General features: G+C 38.0%; 1 protein-coding gene across 4 annotated transcripts in view; it reads right to left on the bottom strand.

The window, feature by feature from the left end:
- The window catches only part of gdpd4a (glycerophosphodiester phosphodiesterase domain containing 4a), a 61,126-nt gene that overhangs the window by 23,006 nt on the left and 16,608 nt on the right, over positions 1–21,512 (bottom strand). For all 4 annotated transcript variants that reach the window (XM_022665965.2, XM_049483723.1, XM_049483724.1 and 1 more), the window contains exons 2-9: positions 12,822–13,111; positions 10,539–10,642; positions 8,436–8,529; positions 8,288–8,347; positions 6,810–6,908; positions 6,135–6,228; positions 1,605–1,750; positions 717–799 (exon numbers count right to left, since the gene is read on the bottom strand). In XM_022665965.2, coding sequence (XP_022521686.2) covers positions 717–799; positions 1,605–1,750; positions 6,135–6,228; positions 6,810–6,908; positions 8,288–8,347; positions 8,436–8,529; positions 10,539–10,642; positions 12,822–13,004 — 863 coding nt within the window. In that variant the 5' untranslated portion in view covers positions 13,005–13,111. The remainder of the gene's footprint in view (positions 1–716; positions 800–1,604; positions 1,751–6,134; positions 6,229–6,809; positions 6,909–8,287; positions 8,348–8,435; positions 8,530–10,538; positions 10,643–12,821; positions 13,112–21,512) is intronic.

Here is a 21,512-nt window from a genome sequence, read left to right on the forward strand (position 1 = left end):
GTTTGTGGACACCTCTTTCTATACATTAATTTATCTACTGTGAGTTATATACAAAAATGCAGCTTGTCTAGTCGCTGTAGAGAACTACTGCCAAAAGAATAGAATCATCTGTAGCAGATAAACATGAAAGCATTGAGCTGTGGAGCAGTGCCAACATAATATAGAGGGAGCAACTTGTGAGGAATGTCCACACATGTATAAGTGGTGAGGTGTTATCTTGTAAATGAGGCTAAACATTGGCCTATTAGAGTGCTTGTGGGAAGACGATGTATATCATGTAGCACACTATATCATTTTATACTGTATATAAGATAATATACGACACTGTATGATATAATGATGATTCTGGTAATGATAATAAAGATAATGAAGGTTCCCACCACTTAGCAGAATGTAGATTTAGGGGTCTAACACAAGGAACTGAACTCTAGGCTGTCACAGGGATGGTGGTGTGTGTGGCTGGATGTTGTGAATGAGTGTGTGTGTGTGTGTGTGTGTGTGAGTGCTGGAAGGATCAGAGATCAGAGCTCATGGCTGGACATGTGCCTGATCACTGGACAAACAGCAGCCGCGTGAAACGTCTTAGAAGGTGAAATAAGGAATGGAGGTTAATACAGCCCAGAATAATGACGGACTGATATAATGATGGATAATGGAGACGTAGAGGGGGCAGGCGAGGAAAAAGAGAGAGAGAAAGAGAAAGGAAGAAAACAGACCTTATAGTAACGTCCGTCTCCAGCCCCTCCCCTCCAGCCTCCACAGCCTTCTGGAAGGATAGCTGTGTGTTCTCAGGCGCGAGCTGAAACACACACACACACACACACACACACACACGCAGAGAAGAGGAAATTAAATGCAGTGACTCAGAAGCTTCAGCAGCGCCAGCTGTGATTGTGATGTCATTTGGCCATTGTGATGATACTCTATAGAGATGTCATAAGGCTATCGTAATGTCATATGGCCATTGTGATGATACTCCATTGTGAAAAAGAAAGAAAGAAAGAAAGAAAGAAAGAAAGAAAAAAAAGAAAGAAAATCATATGATCATTATGTCATATGGCCATTGTGATAATACTCTATAGAGATGTCATAAGGCCATTAAAATTGTCATATGGCCATTGTGATGATACTCCATTGTGATGTCATATGGCCATTGTAATAGCACTCAACTCTGATGTCATATGACTGTTGTGATATCATATGGCCACTGTGAAAATAGTGCATTGTGATGCCATACTGGCCACTGTAATGGAACACCATTATGATGTCAATATGACCACTGTGATGTCATATGGGCATTGTGATGTCAAATTCCATTGTGATGTCATATGGCCATTGTGATGACAAATGGCATTCCACTGTGATGTGATACTGGCCATTGTAATGGAACCCCATTATGATGTCATGATGGTACTCCATTGTGACAATACTACAATACTGTTTGTTTAAAATTTTCATAGTGAATGGACCAATAGAAATGTTCTAGAATGACGTGGGAATAAAATCTGTTTACACTGAATCCACTGAAAGATAAAGTTTTTATTTCCCCTATATTAAACACTGCTGTGTGTGAGGTGCTTCTGATATAAACAGAGAGAGTTTACCATGGGAGCTCCTCTGTGCCCGATGAGGACGGGCGCGGGGCCCAGCGTGCCCTCCTCCTTAATGCAGGGGGAGTACATGCCCAGCGGGACCAGATACAGAGCGAACAGCACTGCCAGGTACAGACCCAGGATCATTACCTGCCTCACTGCAGAGAAAACACACACACACACACGCTTCAGAAACACGGGTACAGTATGTGCTGGAGATACAAGCTCTCTGGAGGAGAGATTCAGCTCCTGAGACTGTCTGTAGAGTAAAAATATTTATTATATTGTGTAATAAAGCTTCTGCCTATGTTATGGCACTGCCTAGGCCTATTCTTTACCCAGAAAAAAGCCAAATCAATGCTTTATTCTACTTTATCATTTTTTTTTACTATCAATACTGTGCAAATAGCTCTAAACACATTCCTGCCTTTGTCTTATTTATAATAATAATAATTAAATAATGAAAGTAATATGATCATATTTGGATCCAGTGTAAACTGCTGCACTGGCTAAAACTATGAAATGCCTCTCTAGTGTTATCAAATTTATTATGATCATGGTTATACGATTCCCTGGCACAGACCAGCTGATACTACCTGAAGGACTGAGCCAAATTCTGATTTAATCTTAATGTAATTAAACTCTATGGACAAAAGTATTGGGACACACTTCATAATTAGATAAATGATTTTTAATTCAATTTTTTGCCAGAATTTATTGAGATAAACTTTTATTATCATCATTTTGTGACCATTTTGTGCCACTCATATATGTATAATAAACAATAGCATAATAATGCACTTACACATTACTTTTAAAATTAATTATTTGAAGGATTTAATTAAGGAGAAGATTTAGATATTGGAGTTGAAATAATAAAAAGACAATTTAAGTATAAATATAAATAAAACACTCCATTGTGATGTCATATTGGCCACTGCGACAGCCAATATTGAAATACTATGTCATAATGGCCATTGTGATGGAAAGCCATTGTGATGTCATATAGCCATTGTGACAATAGTAGATATAGATTTCATATTGGACTCTGTAACCCCGTTATGATGTCATAATGCCCATTTTAACTGCACTCCATTGTGATGTCATTATGGCCAATTTCTCGACACATTTTATGAACATTTTGTGCCACACATATTTATATATTTATAATAATCAATAACATATTAATGCAGTTATTAATCAATAAATCAATTAATCTTTATTTTGGCTAGGACGTACATTAAGGGCAACCCTCATTTTTAATGTAGCTGAGAACAAAAAGGGAAATGAAAATGATAACTACATTTAATCATTTTTAAACTTACATAGTACAATAAAGAAATATGAATATTATTATTAATACTACTACTGAAAATAATACAAGTATTAATAATAATAATAATAATAATAATAATAATAATAATAATAATAATAATAATAATAATAATAATAATAATAATAATAAAAGAAACTAATAAAATTAAAGTTAAAAAGCAATAACACAAAACTAATCAAAATTTATGCCTAAATTTCCTTCGGGATAAATAAAGTATCTATCTATCTATCTATCTATCTATCTATCTATCTATCTATCTATCTATCTATCTATCTATCTATCTATCTATCTATCTATCTATCTATCTATCTATCTATCTATCTATCTATCTATCTATCTATCTATCTAAAATAAAATAGTGAAAGAAATAAAAAGGTAATAAAAAATAGGAGAAGAACTAAAACAAGCTAAGAACAAATAAGATTAAATAAAACAGCTATAGGCTATCTGAAGGTGGTTGGATATTAAAAGTTTAAAATGACACCAGTAAACTGACTTAAATTATTAAGATATATTCAGTGGGAGTTGAAATAAGAAAAAGACTAAATATATTAATACAAACATATAATACAACCCTGTTTTTGCAAGTACAAAGTCCAACAATTACAACATCTTCTAAAGACACACTCTGGTGCAGTATTGCAACAGGAAAATGCTTGTCCACATACTCCTGCCCTCACAGGAGCATGCCTTGCATTTTCACCACTATTTATTTGGTAATGTCTAAAGAATTTCCGTCCTTTTTAAACCCACACCCACTCCAGACCCACATCTCCCTCCACCCACAGTCTGTTTATCCAGACAGAGGAAAACAGAGCGTCTCAGACGAGCACCATCTCACAGCAGCTGGAAATCCAGAGCAGAGTTTCTGGAATCAGGAGCGGCTTTAGAGAGCTTTAATAAACCATTACACAACTCTGCCGGGCAGTGACGGTATCCTATAATGGAAAATCAGGAGGAGGATGAGGATGATGGTCATATGTTTAAGCATTCATGTCTCTGTTTTATTGTTTCACATTAAACTAAGCAAAGATGTTTTATATTGCAGCTTAAAATTAACCCTGCTGACCTGATAAACCCATAGATACACTAAGACACAGGAAACACTGCAGATTTGTACTGTGATTTAGCAGAAATTATTTCAAAATTTTAGCTCATTAGAGCCATTCTACTTAATGTTCAGATTTAAAATTTTCAGCTCATCTCATGTTAAATATGAACTCATTAAGTACTAATCAATAAATAAATAAATATTTAAAACTGGTTTAAAAAATTTTGATAATGCAAAGAAAACAAGTTTATATTCATAAAGTTTTAAGAGTTCAGAAACAATCAATATTTGGTGGAGGAATAACCCTGGTTTTTAATCACAGTTTTCATGCATCTTGGCATCATGTTCTCCTCCACCAGTCTTACACACTGCTTTTGAATAACTTCATGCCTTTACTCCTGGTGCAAAAATTCTAGCAGTTCAGTTTATTTTGATGGCTTGTGATCATTTAGCCTCCTATAGACTTTATTCCAGAGGTTTTTAGCTGTATATTCGAGTGTGGTTAAACACTGGTCAGTGTGCTCATGGCAAGGCCATGGCAGAGAATTATGGGAGTTGTAGTGAGGTCTGATAGTGGGACGGGACGGTTCATATCTGAAGTTGTGTGAGTAATTAATATTCACATATCCCACAGGTCAGTCTCTTTAGCTTACATGAGACCTGCCAAAAGTCATGGGACATGAGAGATGGAGAGAAAACAGATGGAGAGAAAAAGGGGGAAAAATGAGAAAGAATGAGAGATGGATAAAGACAGAGAGAGACGTATATATAGAGAGAGACGTAGAGAAAGATGTCAGTGTGGTGTGTAAACAATAGAGCGGGTGTGTGTCAACAGACACAGCTGACACGGCTGGTGCAACCCTGTGACCCTCACACCTCTCCCTCTCTCTCTCCTCTCTCTCTCTCTCTCTCTCTCTTTCTCTCGCTCTCATTACTCATTCTCTCATCAGACGCCCTCTGAGAATCCAGACGTTAGTCAGCCCCCAAACGTCATCACCAGGGACAACCAGACAAACAGATGGAAGGAGAGGAAGGGTCGCAGAGGATAAGGTGTGAAGGAAAACAGATTGAGAGAAAGAGAGAGAAAGAGAGAAAAGAGAGAGAGAGATAAAGATAAATATAGAGATAGAAGCACCAAGGATGCATGATATGTCATCCCAAAATGAATGTCAAACATACACAAACATTATTGTGTCTTCAGGAAGCAGAATATAATTTAAAAGTTACTTTATTTTAGCACTTCACTTTAAAATGTGAAACTCATATATTATATAGATGTATTTCACACAGAGTGATCATTTTTTTTTAGCTTTTATTTCTTTTATTGTTGATGATTATGGCTTACAGCCAATCAAAACCCAAAAATCAGTGTCTCAGAAAATTAGAATATTATATAAGACCAATTGGTACTTTAGCAGTGTGGGCAGTGTGCCAAGTCCTGCTGGAAAATGAAACCCGCAAATCTCTAAACCATCACTGATCATCAGTAAATTGTAAAATTTCATTTAAAGGAAATCAAGGGAGCAGAATCTGGAGGAAGAGTGAAGAGACACACAGTCTAAGCTACTTGAGGTCAAGTGTGAAGTTTCCACCAATCAGTGAAGGTTTGGAGAGACATGTCATCTGCTGGTGTTGATCCACTGTGTTTTATTATCAAGTCTAAAGTCAGTGCAGTTTTGTTTTCCCACAAAATCTTACAGCACTTCATGCTTCCCTCTGCTACTGACAACTTTTATGGAGATGTGGATTTCATTTTCCAGCAGGACTGCCAAAAGTACCAATTGGTCTTATATAATATTCTAATTTTCTGAGACACTGATTTTTTAGTTTTTATTGGCTGTAAGCCAAAATTATCAACAATAAAAGAAATAAATGCTTAAAATAGATCACTCTGTGTGTACTACATCTATATAAAATATATGAGTTTCACATTTTGAACTGAATTACTGAAATAAAGTAACTTTTTAATGATATTTAAATTTTTTGAGATGCACCTGTACATCTACAGATCTTTACCTAATTAAGCACCTGTGGGGCTTCCAGATTCCAGTAGTAACCTGTGCAGCTCTGGTGAGTTTCATGCCCGTGAGAATGAAAGTGGGATATTGACACTATGGGAACAATTTGGACATGTTCATGTAAAGCAGTTACTTACCTCTCTTACTCATGCGAAAGAAGTGTAAGGCCACTGGCCAGGACAGCAGGGTCATTAGCAAGACTCCGCCCACATGTAGAAAAGGTGCTGTGACCTACAAACAATAAAATTATATAAATAAAGTTACATTTAATATATATTCCCTCAGTTCACTCATAACACTTCTATTAAAAATTTCAGCGCCTGGATTTAACTAAGCAAATAGGTAAGAGCCTCGCATTGAATAATAATCACTGTATAGTTGATTATGTTTCATCTGGCAACAAGTTATTTAACTGATGCAGGAAGTAGCTTCTCATTTGTTAAACAACCATGTGGAAAGCCTTATCCTGTGGTTGTGGAAAAGATCATAAAGTTAATCTCTTTCAGAAGAGTTGAATTATTGCATTAATAATTTAGAGAAACATCTAAGAAGATTCCTGAAACTACTAAAATCAGATTAATAAACTGTGGAAGGACAGTGGGGAAACATCATCTGTCAAGAAGAAATGTGATCAATGGTTAAATCAGTTGGTAGTAAAACAATACTAGAATTCAGAGATATGTTTAATAGTGAAAGTAAGAGCTTTGCCACACTCACAATGCAGTGAAGGGAACTCAAGCAGCTACTCTTATGAGTTTATGTGTGTTATCCACTAGCCATCCAGAGTATAACAGATAAAGTAAGTAACTAACCTGAAAGGAGAGGAGCAGCGTTTTCCACTCTTTGCTCCATAAATCAGAGAGCACCGCTGTGGCACTGATAGAGAAGGTGAGGGTCACCAGAATACCAATCTGTACAATGCAAAAAAAAAAAAACGTTAGAAAGTTGTCCATAAACTCTTTTTGCCCATAATCATAATAATCATCCTACTGATAATCTGGAAATCATCAAATAAAAGTGGTTCAATTGATTATGGAATGTTTCATCAAAAATCCTGTATAGGTTGGGAAGTGTTTAGGGCTGGGTAATCGAAATCTGATACCAAAAAATCACCGCCCGAAATGTCCCAGTACTACGGTACTACCAAACATGGAAAAGTCCCAAAAAATATGGTTTCCTATTTTCAATACTTTGCATGAAACATGCATAAATGTGCATAAAAGCGCGCAGCAGCATGGTAAAAACAACCGCACCAGCGCCCTGACAAACCCAAGCAGAGAGCGTGCAAAAACTGTGGATCATTTCAATTGTCCACACAACGCCGATGTGCTGAAATTTCCCAGACGCTCGTACTGTCTCTCTCTCTCTCTCTCTCTCTCTGTCTTGCTCATTCGTTGGAATTCATGCTGTCTCTCACTCATTCTTGTTCCCTTTTTGTCTTTCGTGTGCAGTCTTCCTCCTCTCTCTCTCTCTCTCTCTCTCTTACTCACCCACGCAGTCTTCCTCTCTCTCGCGCAGTCTTCCTCTATCTCTTACACAGTCTTACTCTCTCTCTGTCTCTCTCTTGCTCACTCACTCGCGCAAGTCTTCCTCTACCTCTTATAGTCTTCCTCTCTCTCTCTCTCTCTCTCTCTCTCTCACTCAATCACTTGCACAGTCTTCCTCTCTCTGTCTCTCTCTCACCTGTTCGCTCAGTCACTCGTGCAGTCTATCTCTCTCGCATGTTCGCTAATCACTTGTGCACTCTCTCTCTCTCTCTCTCTCGCGCGCGCTCACTTGTGCAGTCCTCGTCTCTCTCGCTCTCTTTATCTCTCTCTTGCTCACTCAATCACTTGCATAGTCTTCCTCTCTCTCTCTCTCTCACACACACTTGCTCGATCAATCACTTGCTCATTCTTTCTCTCTCGCTCACTTGCGCAGTCCTTCCCTCTCTTTTTCTCTCTCTCTTTCTCACTCACTCACTCAATCACTCTCTCCCTCTCTCTAAAGCAGCATTTTTTTGGAAATCATGTCAGTGCTTGGGCATTATGGCTGTTCTGGATCATTCAGTTTAACAGGCTTTAATGAAATCTATAAAAACACCAGCAGAGGAAATTAAAAGACGTGAAGCTTATATAGAAATTGTGGAAATATGCAGATTATCATCTATGCTGGTATCTGATATATTCCATGCACATTCCTGTACCTGTAAATGTTGGTACTACTGGGGCTAAATCCACACAGATTTTAATGGACATTTAAATAAATATATTAACATAATAAAATCTCCTGTTTAATTATTATTGTTTACCTTGTGGCTCCAGTGTAGATACAGCCTCTGACCTTCAGAGAGAAGGCACACTGCTAAAACCTGCCAGAGATAAAATTACAGTTTCAGATAAAACACAAAATCACTGCATAAAGCAAAGTTCAACAGCGCTGCAGTTCCTCATTCTCACCAGCAGGAGGGCGACGTAGGTGAACAGTGCTGCAGACACCACCAGCAGCACCAGGGACCACGGGAACCAAAAGCCCAGGTTCCCGAAGTTAAACCTGAGAGAAAACATCAAATATTACGTTTAGACTGTGACCAAAATTAATCCCTACCTCCTTTAGTATTATACTATTTAAGAAGAGGCTATTAAGTTTTCTCCTATTAACAGTGTAAACCCAAGTGAATTCAGACACTTCCTCATACATACATTATTAATACTGATACCACAGTGCATGAATGTTCTGGCTAAATCTCAAATATCTTCAAATTCCCTATAAAATAAAGTACATAAGGCATAAACCTACAATGTACCTATCTACCAATATAACAGAAAAATCCTAGAGTAGATACCCTAGTTTTCTAAACTTAAACTGATTGGACGGGGCCAGAGTCGACTTGTCAGCCTGTGTAATGCTAACTATACACTAGACAACCTTAAAAAACTTTGAAAAGATTTTTAATAGACTAAAGTCTGACACCCTTTAACATCTAAAGACAAGTCCCAGACCTTCTACTCACAGACTAAGATTTTGCAAAGACTGGGGATCTTGCAGGGTCACTATTTGCAAAACTGCAATTAGATTCTTTCTGAGATTCTTTTAGTATTTTTATTAGCGTTCACGTTCTTGCCTTGCGGTTTCCTTTAGCTCTCCTATTGGTTGTCGACATTGTTCACGTCACTATTTGCATGAGCAAAGTCTCAAGACTTAAGATAATCTTAAACAGAGTTGTTTTAATCTGAGACTGACTGAAATCTTCAATCCTAATCGCCACCTTTCCCTAAATGATCGAGATGACGAGACTCTAGCAAGATTCTCTGGATTTTATCCCGACACTGAAAATGTGTCTGCAACAGCGAAATCGCTTGAAGATTGTTTGTTGTAAGGTTGGCATACGAAGACCAGACTCTCCACAGTTCTAGGGACTGGCCCACACAGCTGGCCCACCTATTCTCGCTTCGGTACAGTTAGCTATTTTGTTTGTATCTAGTAATATTGTTTTTTATCTTTTGATCTATCTACCAATTACTGTTTTTTTCTGTTCTTTGGCATTTAATAATTTTAATTCTGTGCTGGTCCTGGACTGATTCTTGGATATCCCTTTTTTCCTTTTTGTGATTTAAAGCTCAATAAACTTGCAACTGTATCCTGAACAGTATAAATCATTACAGACAGTTGTTTGTGTTGATTGAATTGAATATGTTTTTGGTTACAAAGCTTCTGAATGATTTTGTTAGTTTTTTTATTGCTTTACTAAATAAGTACCGTTCATTCCTAAAGAAAAAATATGAAGTCTGAAACTGAGAGAATTTATTTGAAGGTTTACCAAATGCATAGTCAGGACAGGCAGAGATCAGAAAACATAGAGTAGGCAAATCCATTATCAGGTCCAAATACAGAACAATAGGTTACAGGTTAAACACAAGAATTAAACTGAACTAGAAACACTCAGAACTCAGGTTAAGAACAAAGAAACTTCGAAGAGAGCAACACACACTGAGCTGCTAAAGAGAGTCCAAATCAGTCTTATGAAAAGAGCTGCAGCTGTGTCTCACTGATGTGCCTCAGGTGAGGGGCTGAGCCTAGCCCCAGCACATGCAAAGCAGAGCAGAGAAAGGCATTACAAAAACACTATTCTCAGTTTTGACTCATTAAACTTAATTAAAAGAGGTTTATCATGTCTTATATCTCATTATTGTCTAATGTTATTTCTCATCAGTGACAAAGTTGATCTCTAAATAAAACCCAAGTGAGAATCTCAAATATGTCTCCTGAGACATGAAATGTCAATATATGAGCAAAAAAAGTCCTATGCGTTTCTAGAGCCAAAATATTTCAAATATATGAATATCATACATGAATGTAAATATTATTCTGTTCTATATGTATCTATATATGTTCTGCATATATTTAGAATATGTAATTTTATGACTTGCTGAGTACACTACGTAGGAAGTTGTGAGTAATTTGGGATTCTTTCAAAATCTTTATAAAACTGCACCACAGGCAAAATAACACAATAGATAATAGTGTAGCACACTGTAGCACCTCCAGTGATTAATGCTTACCAGTCAAAATCATTGTAGTCATTCTGAGCCTCGCTCCAGAAATACAGGAACACCAGCGTCAGGAAAAACGTAACGATGAGGAGGCCGAAACTGCCACACTCCAACTGAAATACACAAATACACACACACACACACAGCTTTCAGTAACAACGACAAGCTGATTTAGAGCACTTCAGTCTGAGGGGATTCTGTAGAAGTACGTCACACTAATGCATCCTTCAAAACACTGCAAATCAATAAGCCCGGCCTCTTTACTCTCACAAAGAGAGAGCGCAAGAGTGAGTCATCCTAATGAAAGACCTCTAATGTTCTAATGCTGCAGAACTACATCATTACATCATGATGCAAACCCTCACACTCGCGCTCTAATCAGTCCTGTACAGGGTTTATGGATAAATCAGGGTAGATCGATTATTCTGGCATGATGATAAAAAAGCTCCTTTTAGAAAGCAGTGTGTGTGTGTCAGCGTGAGTGTGTGTCAGCGCGTGTGTATAATCGATGCAGCGCTCAGCACAAACTGCAATCAGCACATGCAGCCGGCCAAAGTGACCGAATCAGCGGTCTACAGCCGGGCGGAGCAGCCGGAGGGATTCAGCTGGTCTGGTCTGTGAGCGCGGTGTGAGGATACGCAGTTTATATCAGGACATAAACTACACGTGGATGCATGCGTGAGGGGGTTATATAGAGTTTTATATATATATATATATACACACACACAATATACGCTATATACCAACTTGCCACTGTCCTAGAAACACTTCTATAGAGGCACTAACTGGACCCTTTCCTAGAAACCCCTGCTTTATATATACACACTAGTCTTGAACATTTATATGCAGTAAGTGACCGCTTTATTAGAAACACCTTAATTTCACTTTTACTCACTGGCCACTTTATTAGAAACACCTATTATAAATAATCATTAGTCTAGTAAATTTAATTGCAGTAAATGGACATTTTTTAAGAAACAGCTACCCTGTGATTCCACTCACTAGCCACTTTATCAGAAACCCCTACTTTACATATGTACTGACCAGCCACTTTATCAGAAACACCTACACTGTAATTACAGTCACTGGCCACTTTATCAGAAACACCTACACTGTACTTACAGTCACTGGCCACTTTATCAGAAACACCTACTTTACATATACACTGACTGGCCACTTTATTAGAAAACCCTATTTTATACTTCCACTTACTGGCTACTTTATTAGAAACACTTATTGTATATATGCAAATGTCTAGAAAATGTATTTGCAGTAACTGGCCACTTTATTTAAAACACCTACTTTACATTTGCACTGACTGGCCACTTTATAAGAAACCCCTGCATTGTACTTACATTCACTGGCTACTTTATCAGAAATACCTACTTTACTATCCGGCCACTTTATTAGAAACACCTACTTTACATAGGTACTGACTTAACACTTTTTTTAGAAACCCCTATATCTACCCTATATCACACTTACTGGCCACTTTATTAGAAACCCCTATTTTATATTTCTACTTACTGGCCACTTTATTAGAAACCACTATTTTATATTTGTACTTATTGGCCACTTTACTAGAAAACCCTATTTTATATTTCCATTTACTGGTCACTTTATGAGAAACATCAGTCACTTTGGGTGGCACCCATAGCTGACACAGATGTGCAAACACACACACAAACACAGCTTTGTCCATATAGTGTATAGTGGATATACAGCTCTGGAAAAAAATTAAGAGAGCACTTCAGTTTCTGAATTAGTTTCTTTGAGTTTGGTATTTATAGGTTTATGTTTGAGTAAAATGAACATTGTTGTTTTATGCTATAAACTACAGACAACATTTCTCCCAAATTCCAAATAAAAATATTGTCATTTAGAGCATTTATTTGCAGAAAATTTGAAGAGAAATGGCTGAAATAACAAAAAAAGATGCAGAGCTTTCAGACCTCAAATAATGCAAAGAAATCAAGTTCATATTCATAAAGTTTTAAGAGTTCAGAAATCAATATTTGGTGGAATAACCCAGTTTTTTAATCACAATTTTCATGCATCTTAGCATCATGTTCTCCTCCACCAGTCTTACACACTGCTTTTGGATAACTTTATGCCTTTACTCCTGTTGCAAAAATTCAAGCAGTTCAGTTTGGTGGTTTGATGGTTTGTGATCATCCATCTTCCTCTTGATTATATTCCAGAGGTTTTTAATTTGGTAAAATCAAAGAAACTCATATTTTTTAAGTGGTCTCTTATTTTTTTTCAGAGCTGTATAGTATATATTTCTCTCACCCGGCTGCAGCAGCACTCTCCAGGCTGGGCTTTGGCCCTCTGGTATCGTCTCCACTGGCAGCCGTAGAGTCCGGCCAGGCAGGAGACGAATGGCTGGTGTTCATAGCGCTGTAGCAGCTGCCGCCGCACGACCTTTAACCTCCCCAGCTTCAGTCTGGACAAGCTGACCGGAGAGCGGCCCATGGATCAGCCGTTAAACACCAGCATGGAGGAAACCTCACACACACTGAACAGAAGAGCGCGAGAGCGAGAGGGAGGCTGGAGGTGGGACGATCGACACTGCGGGAGACCTGAGAGAGAGAGAGAGAGAGAGAAAGAGAATATTAACTGTGGTAAGAGACATGTCGTTTTTCAACCAACCCTCATTTCTTTATAATAATCAGATTTTAAATATGTAACACTGCCCTCAAGCCGCTCACAGGAGACAGAGAGAAAGAGAGAGAGAGAGCGCAAGTGAGAAAGATATTGAGTACAGATGAAACAGTAATTCTTAGGACAGAGACAGAAAGATGGTGAAGCACCACCCGAGGATTCAGGGATTTCAAGAATTCTAATAGAGGAAGCTTTAAAACTCTGTTCAAGGACAAGAGCTGTAGGCAAGAGCTCGGAAACATCCAACACAGCCTTCAAAAACCTTCTTCACAAAAATTTTAACCAGCAAAAAGACCAAATAATGTATAGAGAAAATTAGTAATTTATTTGAAATCATATACGTTAAAATTTGCAGTGTGAAGCAGTGTGCTTCAAAAGAGCAGGAAGAGCCGACAAATGGCAGGTTTAAGTTCATTTTGACTCTATATTCACATAAATGAATAAAAATAAAGAATTCAGCATTAATTAGCATTGGGATCATCTTGGTATCAGTTTACTACACTGTCAAGAAACTTGCTAAAATACACAAGCTGTACAGGGCTAGGAAAGTAGGATATCATTAGCTGAGCTTACTAAGCCATTTCTTTGTGTAAATTTCACTTGTGGGTGGCTTGAGAAGCAGAACGGCTGAGGTAAATTTATGACTACAATTGCACAGCTTAAAGCTTATGCAATTCAACACATGTATGAAGAAAAATAAAGCATTCAGCATCAATTACTGTGCTTGGTACAATTAATACACTTTCACAAACAAGCTATTTTCTCCAGCTGAAAAGCACAAGCTGTACAGGGATAGGATAGTAACATTAGCAGAGCTAAATTAGCTTTAGCATTTGCTTGTTTCCAAAAAACTGGCTGCATTTTTCTGTATAAATTAAACTCTTGTGGCTTGAGTAGCACTGCTGAGGTAAATGTATAACTAAAATTGCACTGCTGAGTTGCGGGAATGAGTTGGAGACAAGGTGGAAATGATCTTTACTTCTCTAAAGCTTATGCAATCAAATCCTCAGAGGAATGTTTCCATATTCTAGAAGAAAGCATTCCCCAGGCAGTAAGGTGAAGTACACAGACTAGGGAGAGACGACAAACGGCAGGTTTAAGTTCATTTTGACACTATACTCACGTATATGAAGAAAAATAAAGCATTCAGCATCAAATATCATGTGTAAAATCTATCTTTACCAACAGATCCTCTGTCTTTCTTTCTCTAAATTTCACTCATACGTGGCTTGAGTAGCACTGCTGAGGTAAATGTATAACTAAAATTGCACTGCTGAGTTGGGAATGAGTTGGAGATAAGGTGGGAATGATTCTCAGTTCACTAAAGCTTGTGCAATCAAATTCTCAGAGGAATGTTTCCATATTCTAGTAGAAAGCATTCCCCAGGCAGTAAAGTCAGGTACACAGGCAAACACACATACACACCTCAATACAGTGCAGGGAGAGACGATTAACTGCAGGTTTATGTTCATTTTGACACTATACTCGCATATATGAAGAAGCATTCAGCATCAAATATCATGCGTAGTATCAATACTACACTTTCACAAACAGGCTGTTTTCCAGCTAAAAGACACGAGCTGTACATGGATAGGATAGGAACCTTAGCTGGGCTAACTTAGCCTTACCATTTACTTTTACTTCTTAAACAACAGACTAAGGTTAGCCAGCTCGTCACTAGCTGTAATTCTCTCCCTGGTAACATTAGTATTTTAGCTAGCTCAGCACGAAGGTTAGCTAGCTTGTTGCTAAGGTTAGCTAGTTCGTCGCTAAGGTTAGCTAGCTTGTTGCTAAGGTTAGCTAGCTCATCAATAAGGTTAGCTAGCTTGTCGCTAAGGTTATCCAGCTTGTCACTAGCTGTAGTCCTCTCCCCGGTAACATCAGTATTTTAGCTATCTTGTTACTAAGGTTAGCTATCTTGTCGCTAAGGTTAGCTAGCTCGTTGCTAGCTTTAGTTCTCTCCCTGGTAACATTAGTGTGTTAGCTAGCTTGTCACTAAGGTTATCTAGCTTGTCGTGAGCTTTAGTTCTCTCCCCGGTAACATTAGTATTTTAGATAGCTCGTCACTAAGGTTAGCTAGTCTGTTGTTAAGGTTAGCTAGCTTGTTGCTAAGGTTAGATAGCTCATTGCTAGCTTTAGTTCTCTCCCTGGTAACATTAGTGTGTTAGCTAGCTTGTTGCTAAGGTTAGCTAGCTCATTGCTAGCTTTAGTTCTCTCCCCGGTAACACTGGTGTGTTAGTTAGCTCGTTGCTAAGGTCACTGCTCTCCCTGATAACATTAGTAACTTATGTTAGCTAGTTTGCTGCTAACATTAGTTATCTTGCTAGTTTGTACTAATCTCTCCTTTTTTTCTAAATGTCTGGAAAAATTAGTCGTGGTCCCTGAGGTCTCTGTTATTGAAATTTGGCAGAATTCGGTAAGTCCTGCATACAAATTCACAATGATTCTCATAACTAAAGAGCATAACAACAGCAGGCATAAGTAATATATAACCCCAAAAATTCACAGGTTTAATAAATGCAGCATAATATATGAAGCTAAAGTTCCCTGGGCTAAATGGGCAGTCATATATGACATTATGCAAATATGACATTATGACCACGACACATTCAAAACAGGCTATTAGATGGACTGTAAAGGCTGAATAGGTAAATATCCCAAAACTATTTTGCATCCATCAGTCTCGACAGATATTAAAAATGGGTTTTCCACTATTATACAGGTGCTTTAATATTCCATTCATCCTGGTTATACACACTCCAACACATCCCAGATAATAAAGTGTCGTGTTTTAACAGAGAGAGAAAGCTGCTTATTAATGATCCTGTTCCAGCCTATGGCACGGCTCACGATGGGCATCCGTATCCCAGCCTCCCGTGGGCTCCCCTGCTGCAGGAATAGCAGCTATCCCATAATACTCCTCCAAACTCATTCATATTCCTGCACCTGACTCTCTGAACTGGAGCACAGCAAACACACACACACAAACACACACACACACACACACCAGCAAACCAAAAAACACACACACCTTCAAGCTCATGTACAATCCCACACATCATATATAATAAACCACAACACATATCAGAGCGACAGATGCGTCACTATACTGTACAGTATGAATTGTTCAGTAAATAATCTGAATTATTTAGTATATACTATAATTTATTCAGTATCTAATACGCATTATCCATTAGTTCCTACTGATTCAGTCAAAACAATGAATGTTTTGAGTCCCCAAAGAACTATTCAGTATCCACTATGAACTGATTAGTAACAAGTAACTATGAATAATTCAGTATCTACTATGAATTGTTTGATATTCACAAATAATCTCTCCGTATGTATTATGAATTATTTAGTAACTACAATTAATTGTTCTGTATGCATGATGAATTGGTTTGTACCTAGAATTAATTATTCAGTATCCACTATGAATTACACAGTGTCAACTAGGAATTATTTACTATCCACTACAGATTATACAGTATCTACCATTAATTATTTAGTATCTACAATGAATTGTTCAGTACCACTACAAATTACACAGTATCTACTATGAATTACTCAGTATCCACTACAGATTATACAGTATCAACGATTAATTACTCAGTATCAACTACAAATTACACAGTTTCTACTATGAATTACTCACTATCCACCACAGATTATGCAGTATATACTATTAATTATTTAGTATCTACAATTAATGTTCAGTATCCACACTGAATTGTTTGGTATCTATGGTTAATTATTCAGTATCCACTATGAATTATTCCATATCTGCTATGAGTTATTTACAAAATCTGTGAATTATTCATTGTCTACTATCAATTGTTTGATATTCACAATGCATTGCTCAGCTCATCTACTATGACTTATTTAGTATCCTCCACATATTATACAATCTATAGTGGATATCTACAATTAATGTTTAAGTATCCACTAAAAAATGTACAGCATTAACTATGAATTACTCAGTATCCACTACAAATTACACAGTATCTCCTATGAATTATTCAGTATCCACTACAGATTATACAGTATCCACTGGGAATTATTTAGTATCTACCATGTAATGTTCAGTATCCACAATTAATTGTTTGGTATCTGTGATTAATTATTCAGTATCCACTATGAATTATTCCATATCTACAAGTTGTTTGAAGAACATCTGTGATTTTTTTCATTGTCTACTATGAATTGTTTGATATCCACAATGAATTGTTCAGTTAATCTACTATGAATTATTCAGTATCCACTACAGATTACACAATCTTTTTATTGGACACCTACAGTTAAATTCTTAGCATCCACTATGAATTATTCAGTATCTACAATAAAGAATTTAGTAACTTCTATAAATTATTTAGCATGTTTGAACTGTTCAGTATTTATTATGAATAACTAATGTAATTTCTCTGATTATAACAGTAATAGTTTGTATAGATTGAAGAATTTAAACCCTGATTTAGGGATGTATGTGTTTATTAGTATATTACTCTGTATAAGGGCGTTATTGTGCTGTAAGATCACAGCAGTAGTGCAGTAAAGGGGCGGAGCTGATCTGTGGGGGTCGTGCTGGGGTCACAGTGTCTGACCCCGTGGAGAAACCGGGAGATGTGAAAGGCTCCAGCCGAGCGGTCGCTTCCTGTCACAGAGCAGCTAAACCTTTTAGCGGATTTTAAAGAGAGAGATTAGTGTAAAAATAGGAGGCTGATTTGGCAGACCCAGCGCTAATGCTAACGCTAATGCTGCAGCGCAGTCGAGTAAATAACCAGCCTGCGGTGTCTGTGAAGGAGATGACATGATCTTATTAAGCTTTATAAGAGATTATTCTGGAAACATTACACCTGTTTAGAAGTTGTTCTCTGTCATGTTTCAATATAGGAGTTGGTTGACGAAATAAATTAAAGTTAAATGTTACCAAGAACAATAAATCATTCAGAATTTTTAAAAAATAATGCGTGGCCATGACTTATTAAGGCATGGGTATGAGATCCTAAGGTGTGGCCACAACTTACTAAGGCATGGAAACAAGATAATTAAGAAGTAGAAACAAGATCCTAATGCAGGGGTGTCAAACTCATTTTGGCCGAGGGCCACATTGGCACATTGGCTGTCCTCTGAGGGCCAGATGTAAATTCTTATTCTTTCTTATAAATATAAGAAAATGTAACCAGATGTAATATAAAATGAATGTGATTACTCCTTAATGTTAAATAACTCTCAAAATATTATTTATTCAATCAAATATTACAGTTGCATGAAAAAAATGTTTGCTTGTTGCTCTATTAACATAAATCCTTTTGATTTTTCATGTTATGAAATCCAAAAACTCCATCAATCAAGAACCAAACTATACAAGTGAATAGAAATGACATCAAATACAAGTTATATTAACTTTGATCAAAACGTTTGATACTGAAATAAGGCTTAATAATAAAAAATTGTGAGCTGTTAAGAACATTTAACAGATTTAGCATTTCCTCATCCAACCACTAGTGGGAGCTGCAGCAGCAGCACAAGCCCTCAGTCTTTACTTAGTCAGAGCTACAGCCCAGCCACGGGCTACAGGGCTCAGCTGAGCCAGTCTGGAGCGTTTTTAAAAATTTTAAGTTCTTCTGTGTATGAAATAAAATAACCCCACAAACCGGATAATACAGCTCTTTACAGTTCATCTTTCAGCCCAAGCAGCTAACAGCAGCAGCCATCACGGAGTCACTGCTCGGATTACATTATAAACAGGTCAGTTAGCGCGCTGCTAACCTCAGGATGTTTATAACTACGGAGTTTAGTGGACACACCACGGCTGCAAGGTTAGACTGTTGAAGGCTACTGAAGACTATTAAAGGCTATTGGAGGTTATTGGGTGCAGAAATCAGTACAGGCTGGTTAGATAAGTGATTCATGTGCTCGTCCTTTGCTGCGGTGAAACTGTGAATAGCGCTGTCACAGTGATGTTTATTAACATCATTAAAACAGATTTTCTCAGCTATTGTCTTATAAATATTTACACATAACTTATATCTCTCCTAAAAAGCGTTTATTTTGGTAACACTCTTCGTAACACAAAAGGCATACCGGTCTTTCGCCTTGAAGCACAGCCGTCCATCTGCATCAACTTTTCTTTTTCTGGACATTATGGGATAAACATTTGTATGTCTCAATTCCACCCGCGAAGTTACGCCTTCCCTCCGGCAGGGTTTCCACATCAATGACTACACTGCGGTGTAGTGGCAGTAAGCCGTAACTTTGCGGGTAATACAATCGACAAGCATTGTGGGAAATGTAGTTTTTGGTCAAAGAACGCTTCTGACCTATTTATTATAGACACTGAGATCTTACAAGCTCTCGCGGGCCACATAAAAGGATGTGGCGGGCCACATTTGGCCCGCGGGCCTTGTGTTTGACACATGTGTCCTAATGCATGGAAACAAGATAATTAAGGCGTGGCCACAAGATCCTTTTGTTTCACAGCTAGCAAAGCAAGCAGCTCTCAGGCCACGCATTATTATTCGTGGCCATGCATTAATATTTCATTCCCATGCCTTAATAAGTCGTGGCCACGCATTATTATTTAATTCCCCTACCTTAATAGGCCGTTGCCACGCCTTAGGATCTCATTCCCATGCATTAATAAGGAGTGGTCATGCATTATTAATTGATTCCTATGCATTAATAAGCCTAAGGATCTCATACCCACGCATTATTAACACGTGGCCACGCATTATTTTTTAACATGATGTCACTTTAGGGGCTCTGTAGATACAAGAACTCTTGGTCATATTCACTGAGCTACACAGACGTAGTGTAGTGTGAGGAGTAGTGTGAAACACGTGTGGAGCTGCAACATGCCAGAGCTCTCAGCATGGAGCGTCAGGGCATGATGCTCCCACCATCATGTTTAACAGTTGATTAGCCATCTGCTAAAAAGTTTTTACTTTATTTCTTGAAGGCTTTTCTTTCTTTTTCCAAACAATATCCACAACATATTTAATCATTTATAACAATAAAATAACACACTGCCACCCCCAACATGGATGCTCTTTTATTATTCTTTCATTGTTCTTTCGGAGCAGAGGTGGGTGTACGGCTCTACTGACAGTAACAACTGAAGGAAGATGTTCCTAGTGGAGTCCTGTGAAATCCATCCCATGCAGCTCCAAAATTCTCACACAGTTCCTGCAGATTTTGTGGGAATGAATGTAAGAGTTTTGATATTGCATTCAACAGCATCCCACACATTTTCAATCATGGCAAGGGTTGGTGATGCAGATCAAAAAAGCATAGAATCTGTAGTGTCTTCTAGAAAACTCTTGAGACAGTGGCAGTATGTGGACGAGCATTGTCCTGTTGGTATAGTATATTGGAGAGTGCATTCAGAAAAAAAGTAGGGTCATTGATTGCAGAACCACTTTATTGTAGGTTGGGATGTCAAATTGTCAGTAATTTGCTGTAAATAGGGGCACCAAGTTCTGCCACTATGATCTGGGAGATTGATGGTTTGAATCCCAGTCGTGAAGCTCGCCATCAGCTGCCGGAGCCCTGAGAGAGCACAGTTGGTCTTGCTCTCTCTGGGTGGGTATAGTAGATGGCACTCTTCTTTCCCCTTATCACTACTAGGGTGATGTGGATCAGCACAAGGCTGCGTCTGTGAGCTGATGTATCAGAACCGAGTCGCTGCGCTTTCCCCCGAGTGCTCGGAGATGCTACTCGATAATGCTGCATCAGCAGCAGCTCAAAAAGAGGCGGAGTCTTTTGGACTTCACATGTGACGGAGGAGGCATGTGCTATTCTTGACCCTCCTGGTGTTGTAGCATCACTAGTGATAGAGAATATTTAATATAATATATAATAATCATGTCAGAAACATCATACACAGTTTAGTACATACAGTGGAATATCACTTTAAGAAAAAGCAGCAGTGAATGGGATTCACGAGGTGAAATCTGAGCCTGAGCGAATCCCAAGCCGCTCCTAAACTGGGAGCAGAGACTTTCCCCGGCTTTCTGTAGCCATAGCGACAGCTGTCCTTGGCATCCGCAGTGTATTTGAGTGAGTATGTCCCGTCAGGTCGGTGTGTAGGTGGCATTGAAAGATGGTACATTCAGTCTGTTCCTTCAGTTATTACTCTCAGTAGAGCCGTACACCCACCACTGCTCAGAAACAGTGATTTTCAATAAAAGAACATCCCCGCTAGGCAGGGGTGGGAGTGTGTTATTGTTGTTTTTATTATTGTTATAAATGACTGAATTTGCTGTGGATATTGTTTGTTTGGACAAAGAGAGAAAAGCCTTCGAGAATCAAAGAAAAAGT

This window comes from Astyanax mexicanus, chromosome 9 (genome assembly GCF_023375975.1).
Source record: "Astyanax mexicanus isolate ESR-SI-001 chromosome 9, AstMex3_surface, whole genome shotgun sequence".
Lineage (NCBI taxonomy): Eukaryota > Metazoa > Chordata > Actinopteri > Characiformes > Acestrorhamphidae > Astyanax > Astyanax mexicanus.